The following is an 11,649-nucleotide window of genomic DNA, read 5'->3' as shown; positions in this document are numbered from 1 at the left end:
TTATTATTATGACAAAACTTTGCATTTTCCGTAAATCTTGCTCTACCACCGAATTTCAGCAACCGGAAACTGCATAATTTGTAAACCAAGAATCAATAGGGGTATTCTCGCAGTCTTGCACGATGCAAGGATTGCACGAAATGCAAAAATACTGTTCTAAATTTCGAAGAGTACGAGAGCACCCCATTGCAAAGTGGCAGCATGCATGGGTAGCAGCAGCGAAATAATGTATCAAATGCAATAACAAGAGACAGCAAAAAAAATGAAGTGAGCGAGATGAGAGGAATGAGAGAAATATGTAGCAATTCCAACAACAAAAGAACTAGCACAGGGTCGCATTTATCTTGCTATGCTATTTTGCAAAGTATGTACATGGGTTTCGACGTTGCATAATTTGCAGCGTTAGGAAATGTTGTTTCCCATGTATGTATTTTGTTGTTGTGTGTTTGCAAGTTATGCAATCCATGCAATCCGTGCTATGTGCAATGGGTTTGCAAGATTTGGAGAATACCCCTTATCTGAACAAAGTAGGCAATATCCGGAATCTGCGTCCTAAAAATATTCAAGTATAAATATGAATGACCTCTTTTTTTTGGCTGTCGACTAGTATAATATGCACATAAATATTTATGTACATTGTATGTAAGTACGTTGTTAGCACATTTAAAGCTTCATAACCTGATTTGAGTTTTTTGAATTTCATTTGATTGCTGATAGCTCTTGACCTTGCGACAAGTTGAAAAGATAGCAATGCCAGGCTGCGCTGATGCAAGCGCAGTCCGACATGTGTACACTGATATGTATATGTATATATATACATACATATGTATAAATGTACATTAGAGTGGTCCAAAAAATGTTTTCCCGAGATAGGGTTTGGGGCACCTTCCCCAAGTTTTCCTCTTGCCGAAAGAGGTGCTGGTACCAAACTTTGCGTTTCTAAGTATAAATTTAGAGGATGCTCATTATGCTCATATTTTACTCTAGAAGTATTGTGTACATACATATATTAATCAACAAATTGGTTAAAAAACCTAAAAATATTTCATATTTAAATTATCTAAAAAACATATCACAAGCTTCAGTTGTCATGGCAACAGTCGCTTTTTATAAAAAACATCAATATTTTTGCCATTTTCATAGCAATCCAGAAGCGCATTTCAAGGTTATTGAGCACCCTGTATTGGTTGTCGTAGAAAACTGTATTTGGTATAGATGTTACAAATATCGAAAGGAAAAAACTAAACGGGGGCCCCGTTTTCAGGGATTACATTTTCTCCCCCATTCAAAAATTGGAACACTATAATGTACATTAGGGTGGATCGACAAAAAAAGTTTTTCCAGTCCACCCCTAGGATTAAAGATATTTTGAAGGCGATCGCAAAAAAAATTTTTTTTTTTTGCCACGCCCCCCCGATGGGCTATTTACTTTTTTTGACACTACGTCGCCATTTTAAGTCCGATTTTAATGAGCCGTACACCGTTGTTGATGGCTTGGAAGCCGCCACAATTATTACCTTAATCATTTTTTAGAAAAAGTTTCACAGAATTTAAAGGCCTTTTCGACAGACTAAAAAAAATTGGAATTTAGGTATGATGTGAAACGAGAAACCGACAGTCACTACTAGAATTTGACCTCGGAGTAAAAAATGATTAAGGTAAGAATTGTGGCGGCTTCCAAGCCATGAACAACGGTGTACGGCTCATTAAAATTGGACTTAAAATGGCGACGTAGTGCCAAAAAAAAGTAAATAGCCCATCGGGGGGGCGTGGCAAAAAAAATAAAAATTTTTTTGGGATCGCCTTCAAAATATCTTTAATCCTAGGGGTGGACTGGAAAAACTTTTTTTTTTGTATGGGGACCGATTCGCACTAATGTACATACATACATACATACCTAATTATATGGTGCTTTAGAAATGATCATGTAAATTTATATTATTACGTATTTATATTTACACAAATTTATACATTTAAAAAACTTTTATTAAATAAGAAGATTATGCAATTATCACTGACATAAGTTCTTAATCTTATTTTCTCATGCGAATTAATAACATTTAAATATTTTATGTACGTGCATAAATAGGTACATATGTACATATATATGTATATATGTATGTTGGTTAATTTACATACCCTGCAAAAAATTGTGCGACGAATCAGAATGAAAAGAGAGGTCGATTAAGCCATGCCTGTCTGTCTATCCGTCCGTCCTTCCGAACGTCTGTCCGTGTACACGATAACTCGAGAAAAAATTGAGATTTCTCAACCAAATTTGTTGTGTAGGCTACCCTTTATCCAAGGTAGGTTGGTATTGCAAATGAGCGAAATCGGACTGTAACCACACCCACTTCCCATATAACGGTATTTTCGAAAAAAAAAATAAAATTTAAAATTAAAAAAAAAAATTTGAAAATTAGTATGTGGAGTATAATTTTAGTAGAAAATAATATTGTTATGAAATTTTTGGAAAATGGGCGTGACCCCGCCCACCTATGATGAAATGCTGTATCTCAGTAGCCGCTTCATTAATCCCTACCAAACTCGGTACGAGGCTTAGGTGCGGTCTAGCTAAGAAATCTGTTGAAAATCTTTGAAATCGGGCAATAACCACGCCCACCTTCCATATAACCGAAATTTACAGAAACACGAAAACTGCGATAAATCAGTAACTACTTGAGCTTATTCACTTAAAATCGATGATTGCAATAAACACTTAGCAGAAAATTGGTATATTATAAATTTTTGGATAATGGGCGTGGCGCCGCCCACTTATGACCACAAATGTGTATTTCGGTAACCGATTCATCAATTTCCACCAAACTCGGTGCACTTAATAACCTTGGTACGGAAAAGCAATTTGTTGAAAATTATTCAAATCGGACAAAAATTGCACCCTCTTCCCGTATAACGGTAAATTTCAGATATACGAAAACTCCGATATTTCAATAACTGAGGACTTACAACAATTTCAAGAATAAATAAGAATGCTATAAACTTTTAGGTAGTTTAAAGAAAGTGGAACGACATTAGTTGTTACCTGCGTCGGGTATATAAAATTCGGTTTCGCCCGAACTTATACTTCTTTACTTGTTGGAGATAAATTAGTATCTACTCATCTCTTACGGATATAAAAGAGGGTGACAGGGAATAAGGTCAATGGAAATAAGGTCAATTGACTTTATTTCCCACCCTGGTGCGAAATAAAGTCAATTGACATTATTACCTTTTCAAAAGCGAAATAAAGTCAACAAAAATTTGGAAATAAAGTCATTGACGCTATTTCCTCATTCAAGTGGAAATAGCGTCAACAATGCTTAAAGTATGTCGATTCATAGAAAAAAATGTTGTTCTTACAATAAACATTGCCCCGTAAGTGTTGTTTTTTAATAGATGAAAAAGGTTATTGCCAAATCCTCAGTGTTGTGATATTAATCCACACACGATCATGAACTACCACCATTTGATTTTATTAAAAAAATTTAAATTACGAATATGTAAAGACACAATGCGAAAAACTAAACGCCTGCGCACAGCTGGAATACGAGAAATATTTGAAGAAAGAGTGTAGAAATGATCCATAACTTGCAAAACATGTTTCGTTTCCACAAAAATAAAGCGAACACTATTAAATTAAAGAAACAGCCCATGTCCAAAAACCCCGGAGGAACACTGAAAGAATTCTGTGTTTTAAATTAGCATATTTTGAACGAATTCGGAATGTTTAAGGTGGAAAAGAAACCAACCTTTCTATAAGGAAACAATTATAGAAAAAGAATTTTCTTACACTGTATTCATGTATCCGCCAGCAATTTGTGACGACATCATTTAAAAGCAGCTAAGGAGAATGACGACACTATTTGTTAGATGGCACATTCAACGAGCCAATGTGCCAAAATGCGGATATAAACAGTTATTGATTATTTAGTATCGGAACCGAGATCATATAAGTTAATTGATTGGTTTTCACACACTTTTGAAACACAAATTATATGCTTTTTTACTGCAGACAAGTTGTTGCCCCAAAACACAGCAGAAATCTTCCAATCAGGGCTGTCAACTATCCTTAGTTATGAGGTGCCATATTGAGGATAAAAAAGTGCCAAAATGTGCCAAATAGAAAAATAAAAGTGCCAAAAAAGGTGTAATTTTTTTTGCCTTTTAATCATTCACATTTAGCAATAAAATAAAGCTGCATTTTCCAAACAAAAGTGCAATGGTAAAATAAGATAAACCAGTTGAATAGCCTTTACAAATTAGAAAATTTTAGTTGAGAAAAAGAAGTGCACGCAAAGGATTTCACAAAAATGTATTGAAATGTAATTTTTTTTACAAAAGTGCCATTTTGGCACTTTGTGCCAAATTGAAAAATTAAGTGCCATTTGAAGTAAAATAGGTACAAATGGCACGGTTTGAGCCAAGTTGGAATCCCTGCTTCTAATAACTTACAAATGTTAACATGTGAAATATCGAGGGCTTGAATTCATTAATACCCTCTATCTGCAATGACGCGGGCCGCCGCGAAGCTAAGCAAATATAATGTTTGAAAGAGAAATTTTGTCAATGGATTTTATTGCGTTTCTAAAAAGGTAATAATGTCAATTGACTTTATTTCGCACCAGGGTGTGAAATAAAGCCAATTGATCTTATTTCCGTTGATCTTATTACCTGTCACCATAAAAGAGATCAATTAGTTTCCGACTCATATCTAACAGGTACAATTAACGATTTAAATATACGTAGGTACTTACATATGTATGTAGTCAACTAAAATTCATGTGCGACGTATGCATGAGCACCCCGGTTCGAATTGCAGCTGGTGCAAGATTTTATTTTAATTTTTAAAAGCGACTATTCGCTTTCTGTACCCATGCGGGTATAAAGCGGAACAACTAGGCTCTTCATGGACATACTCGAACAAAAGCGACACGTTCATTCCATATAAATACATCAAAAAGTGCATTAGCCGCATGTTCCTTTTTCTATTGCCCCCGGAGTCATTCCGAATTAGTGGCAGTTTTTGCAGGGTATGTACAACTACAAGTCTACGTGCATTTTATGTAACTACATTGAGCCTACATAATACATACATACATACAAAAAAAATTTATAATAATTAAAGCCCATTTCATTTTATTTTCAGAGGAACTGGTTAGCAGGTAATAAAAAACAATGATTTCGTTTTCTCAAAAAAATTTTATATTTCCATTTAATCTCTTTCTTTTAAGGCGTGATTTCCATAAATTGTAAGTACCTTAACAATGAAGGAATCATTTATGTAAATACATTAATGTGTATTCCTAATTGGCTTGGTACAAATTTTTTTTTATTGAATATGCATACATTACATACACACATACATATGTATGTTTTTTTATCAGCCATTCAAAATTTATTTAAAAAAATGTGTTCTTGAGCTAAGATTTCGATACATTCACCTTATTTCTTATCAAAATTTAGACATTATAGCCAGCATCATCAAACTGTACAAGAGGCTAAGCAAAATCTGGGAGATGTAGCTGCTGGATTTGATGGGTATGTTTCAAAATAATTATGTTGATATTTACATACCGATTGCTATAGAGAAATCGACAGATATGGTGTTTAACGAACACACTCTTATCGATAGAATTATCTATAAATATTTAGAAAATATTGATAAATGCATATATCGGTAACGATATCAATCAGTAACTATTTCGGTGATGGAATCGATAACATAAGAGTAGGAATACGATAATAATGGTGAGATCAAGGCGTACTTACATTAAATTTAAGAAGGAATGGACTGTAATGAAATTGTGGTAGGCCAGAAACATAAGAACGATTTTAGAAGCACACAGGCATAGGTTCCCATTGCGCTCAAAGCTTAGAGAAAGGATAAAAAGGATATGTGGTGAGGTGATCTAAACGATCATCATGCTCTAAACAAGATATACACAGTGGGCCGTCGATGATCTGTTAGTATGTCGTGCCTATGAATTGTTACCCGTTATTAGCCCTAAGAGGGCCATAACTTTGTTCTTCTCTATCTGAGAAGGAATTTCGCCACCACCCGTTTGGAATTTTCTGGAAATACTTCGTTATTTTGCGAGTGTCAGAAATAAGCCTTATCTATGAGAGCCCTGACAGTTCTCGCTATGTGTGGCCCTATTACTTGCTCAATAAGAGGCTCCAAAGATCCGCAGTTCGCCAATTCATCAGCCACATCCACTCAGCCACTCAGCAGCAGCGATGTAGAAAATAATGGTGGCGTCATCCGCGGACCGCTAACCTGGCAAAAGAGCAGATTAGCTCAAGCAACGACTGTTGCCAGAGTGCCAGGTCACCTTCTCAATTTGGTGAATAGCCCTTATGTTTTGACCAATGTTTATGCCCCTTTGCAAAAGAGGGAGGTTATTGGAAAAGCCGTTGAAATGCCAAAGAAAATAAGATAAATTTTCCCGATAAGATATTTGACTACGTTCTAAATGCACCTAAAATGGTGTGCTTGTACCGTACCGAATAAGTGGTTTAATGACGTAGTCATTTCAAAATTTACCAAACAGTGTTGCCAGAACTTTTTGGACGAACCGGCTAAATTGGCAAATAAAACCGGCTAAAAACGGCTAAAATGTTTAAACTAAATTTCACATGTTTTATTTAAATAAAACACGAGTAAAAAGACTATTTCTTAGAGAGGAGTTACAAATTCGAGTCGGAAAAAATTTTGCCAGCAAGAATTTGCAATTAGGAAAAACATTTGATTGTGGTACATGGTTGGATTTTTTGTCGACGATAATTTGAATAAACAATTTCGTGAAATTTAAAACTGGAGCGATTTTAAAATGAAAAATGTAAGTTTATACTTGTTTACTTAATTAATTTAGTTAATTCCAATGATTTGAAAGGTACTCGACAAAAAAACTGTATTCTTAATCGGAATGCAATCTCAACCAGAGTCGATATAGTAAACCCGACAAAGAAATTAAATCGTATGTTGAAGAAAGTCGGACTGACAAGATATATACACGTAGATCCTGTTTTTTGCCCCTCTGAAAGAATTTTAAAAATTCTATACAAATTTCTTTTGTTTGAAATGCAACCGTGGACACTAGCTGGCAGAAAAGCTTGCAAATTTGCGTTCGTACAGAAAATTGCAAGTTTCTCTACATGAGAGAGAATTTGGGAGCATTTTTTAATACTATCTGATATTTTGAGTGATAATTCTCGCTACAAGGCCTTTTCAGACTGACCGATTCTCAATACACTCAAATAGAAACCAAAACACATAAAAAACGCTGTAAAAATGTCCCTTCAGTTTTAAGGCAGTAAAACAACGACCTATGACCGGCAGATGTCTCGTAGGATTCCCAGAGAGTTTTGTTTTACATAAAAATTTGTGCTCTTGTATTTTCATTTTGACACACTTCAGTGTTGGTTCCTTTAATTCAAGTTGGCATTCGGTTTTTGGAAAGTTCTCAGCAAAAAAGTTTGTTTAAAAAAATACATATGTGTACATGTATTTGAAAATATCAATTTTTCCCTTACCTTAAACCTTTGGGAGTGGGCAAAAATGATGTTTTGTAATTTAGGCAGAATTGAATATGCGCTATCTGGGAAGACAATATCTACATGTAACATTTATTCTGTTTGTTGGCATTATATCCAAACACAAATGCATCTTAAGTGTCTTAACAGTGAAACAATTTCGTATTTTCTAAGTTTGCGAATAAAACTTCACACTTAAAATTAAGACATTTATAACAAACATTTTATGAAGAAAATCCCTTCTTCGTTTAAAATAAAAATAAGCGAAATCGGCCTAATTTCATACAACCCTGCCTGATATGAAAATTTTCTCCACGATAAGGCTAGTAGCCATTTCTAACAGATTTTGGGTCGCTTAGTCAAAAATGGAAACATATATACATATTTGAAATTTAAGAAAACAAGGCAAATAGCAAAATCGGCTAAAAACGGCTAATTTTTTTCTGCAAAACGGCTAACAAATCGGCTTCCGGCTAAATCGAAATTTCTCCGGCTGTTTGCTATCGCAACCGGCTAAATCTAGCCAGAAAACGGCTAAAACGGCAACACTGATGACAACACTGACCAAAACTCAGAGAGCGTAGAATACAGGGAAAATGCAAAATTAGCATGGACGTATACCTTTTCATCGGTAATACAGTCACTAATACTAATTCAAATAGGATTCCAATTTAAAATGAATAAGAACTTATTTCGGTGACTGCATTACCGACGACAGGGTGGATGTATATGCTAGTTTGCCAGTTTCTTTGTGTTCTACGCTAACTGAGCAAATAAAGCGACCGATTCCTTCATCCGCGGTAGCCGAGTGGTAGCCAGGTTCGATCCTCGGTTGGAGCGATTGCCAAAAAATTTTGTTTTTATTATTTCCTTTATTTTTCTAAATTTTATTTGATTTATATATTCAACTGTTTTTTATTTTATTTTAGTTTTTTATTTAATTTCACATTCTTTATTTTATTATTAGTTAACTTAAATTTTTATACCCGAGCGCACTTGTGCACAAGGGTATATTAATTTTGTTCACATAACGGTTGTTTGTAACAGCCAAAACGAATCGAGATAGATATTGACAAATGTATACATAAATGCTCAGAATGAATAGAGAAGTCGATTAAGCAATGTCTATCTGTCCGTCCGTCCGTGTACACGATAACTCAAGCAAAAATTGAGATATCTCAACGAAATTGGTATTGAAAATGGGCGCCCACTCCCCATATAACGGTAATTTCCAGAAATAAGAAAACTTTTTATAATAATTTTCAGACGAAAAATAAGAATATTGCAAATTTTTGGAAAATGGGCGTAGCCACGCCCACTTATGGTTACATGTGTATATATTGGTAACCGCTTCACCAATTTCTTCCAAACTTCGCACAGTTATTGGCCTTGGTACAGTGTACCAAATGGCCGAAATTTTTTTAAATCGGACAATAACCACGCCCACATCCCATATAACGGTAATTTAGAGAAATACAAAATCTTCGATGAATCAGTAAATATTAAAGCTAATTTATTCAAAATTGATGGTTCCAACAATTACCGGGAAATACGTTTATGATAAAATTTTGAAAAATGGGCGTGGCACCGCCCACTTATGATCACATATATGTATCTCTGTAACCGTTATACCAATTTGTACCAAACTCGGTATGGTTATTGTGCTTGCCACATAAAAGCAAAATCTTGAAAATTATTGAAATCGGACTAAAAGTACGGCCGCTTTCCATATAACGGCAAATTTCAGAAATGCTTGAAACTTCAATATTTCGAAATTTAAGGACGCTAATTTGACGCTAAATTGATACACCCCGGCTTACCATGTAGCGGTGGCCTTCGGAAAGGTGAAAAACATATATTTAATACTTTCGCCGGGTATTTAATGTTCGGCTCCGCCCGAACTTAGACTTTCTTACTTGTTAGAGTTTAGTTTACTAAAAAAGTCAAAAACAACTAACTAAAAACAACTTAAAAAATATAGAAGTTATAATTGAATCAATAAAAAAAATTAAATGAATATTCTACTGGCCGTGGGACTCGAACCTACGACCTCGCGGCTCGTTAATCTGCATTACTGCCATCTGTCAAAGCACAGTTTTGATCAGATCAATTGCGGCGTTAATCCGGATCAACTTTGCCGTCTGTCTATGCTTTAACTCGCATTCAAATTGTGATTTATGGTTGCATGGTTAGAAGTTTAAATTCGATTTAAGAATGTGTTTACATGTGTGTGACCAAATAACATCCCAGCCAGCAAAATATCTGGAAACGTATCCGAAAATGGAAATAATTTCGTACAAAAACCTGATGTTTCATCCGTTTTCCGATTCCGTTTTCCGACGTTTTTAAGATCAATTCTCCCAGAAAACTATCGAAAATGTTAGTAAAACGGAAGCGCTTTGGGCTGTTTTCCTGAAATTTGTCTGATCAAATTTTTCGTTGAAAACAATTTTATTATGAACTTCACAGAAACTTTTTCATAGTTACTGGAAACCAAACAAAAAACAATTTTAAGATTCAGCAATTATTTCAATTTGAACAAATAATTTTAATGTGTTGCTTCTGACGGAATTCGAGCCTGGGACCTCTTGAAAGCTAACACTCACTGCACACTCAGCTACTGGCGAATACGTATACATACATGTTTTCAAATGCTCAGTTTGAACAAATATTTTAAAATTTTAGTTTTCAAACAAGATGATGACATTTTTTGGATACGAAAAGTAAACAAATATGGAAATCGTTTTCTGAACGTTTCCGGATACGAAAAATGTACGAAAACTTCACTTTTGGCTAAAAGTACGTTTCTCTGCTGGCTGGGATGGTTTGACTTAGAACTAATTGAAGCATCATATATTTCTTCTTATTTTCGAAATTCTAACACGCTATTGGACCTCTTACGAAGTTTGTTTAGTTCACCTTCCGAGAACTCCAACCTTTTAGAAACTGATAAGTATCAATACCTATCCAAAATTCAATGAACTGATGATCAGATAGAGAGAGATTCATCTTCTAAGAGCATTCATATTTTGATCTGATATGCTATAACTTTAATTGTTAAAGGCAGATCAATCACTGTTTATCTTCAGTTGGTAATAAGTAGAAGAAGGTTTGTTATCTACATATGCTCTGTATAAACCAACGCCAAAGTGCTTGATTCCAGTGGGAATTGCAAGACGAACGCTTCCAATCGAGGTAAAAGTCGCGTGCGATATCTTCTATTTCCTAGCGAATATGAGGTGATTGTGGAACATTTAATCACCATAAGATCAAGTGAAGGTTATTTAGAAATGCACCTTGCAATATAAAACCCGCATAGGCAATAACCGGACATCCCCTCCTCCCAAGCTCCAACAACAGCTTTTTGACGGCCATAATTCGGAAGATAGGATTCCACATTGTGCGGTGCACGCTAATGTATTTCCATTAGGGTGGGTCAATTCCTGTGGGAGATTTTGTCAACTATGCGTGTATAGCACAGAAGGATTCTATGTGTAATTCTAAGAAAATTTGCCGAATAAATCATGGGTCTAAAATCAATTTGGAATTTGCCAAATTGCGAAGATAGGTTTCTTAGCATTTTGCTGTAGTGTCGTAAAGAAGTGCTTAAATTTTGTACAAAAACATTTTATAAGACCTTTTTTATGGTATGAGGAATCCATTTCTGCACTTATCTTTTTCTCAAAACTTCCATCAGAGGGTGCAACAGTGAAAGTTTTCACATTTTCTTCGAAACCTATGTTCGCAATTTGGCTTAGAATTACATGTGGAATCCTCCTAAGTTATACGCGCATAGTCAAAAAACTTACGTGGAAAACAAAAACGCTTCAATTTCAGATCCTTACTTCCCAAGTGGATATGTTTTGTACTTACTTCATTACATAAAATTCTTTTAGTAATATAACCAGAGAAAATTTCAAAAGTAGGCCAAAATCTTTTAGGCGGTTACAGCGTCAATCAAAAAATAACATTTCTAAAGTTATAAAAACCGCAGTTAATTTTCTTTGATTGCAGAATGGCCGAATACCGATAGAGGCTTTATGTAGAGCTATGTTTTCCCTCGATATCTTCGATGGGCTAACCACATTTTTGGTGAATTTTTAACTGAAAATTCTA

At 34.9% G+C, this 11,649-nt stretch overlaps 1 protein-coding gene across 2 annotated transcripts in view; it reads left to right on the top strand.

Moving 5' to 3' along the window:
* Positions 1 to 11,649, top strand: part of LOC118735218 (glycine, alanine and asparagine-rich protein) — a 37,195-nt gene that overhangs the window by 23,430 nt on the left and 2,116 nt on the right. The window contains exons 2-4 of one of the 2 annotated variants that reach the window (XM_036464867.1): positions 5,147 to 5,162; positions 5,232 to 5,249; positions 5,464 to 5,538. In XM_036464867.1, coding sequence (XP_036320760.1) covers positions 5,147 to 5,162; positions 5,232 to 5,249; positions 5,464 to 5,538 — 109 coding nt within the window. The remainder of the gene's footprint in view (positions 1 to 5,146; positions 5,163 to 5,231; positions 5,250 to 5,463; positions 5,539 to 11,649) is intronic. The other variant, XM_036464868.1, reaches the window with a different exon arrangement.

Source organism: Rhagoletis pomonella, unplaced genomic scaffold, assembly GCF_013731165.1.
Source record: "Rhagoletis pomonella isolate Grant_MI unplaced genomic scaffold, Rhpom_1.0 Rhpom_scaffold_00003, whole genome shotgun sequence".
Classification (NCBI taxonomy): Eukaryota; Metazoa; Arthropoda; class Insecta; order Diptera; family Tephritidae; genus Rhagoletis; species Rhagoletis pomonella.
This window is presented reverse-complemented; position numbering and strand designations above follow the sequence as displayed.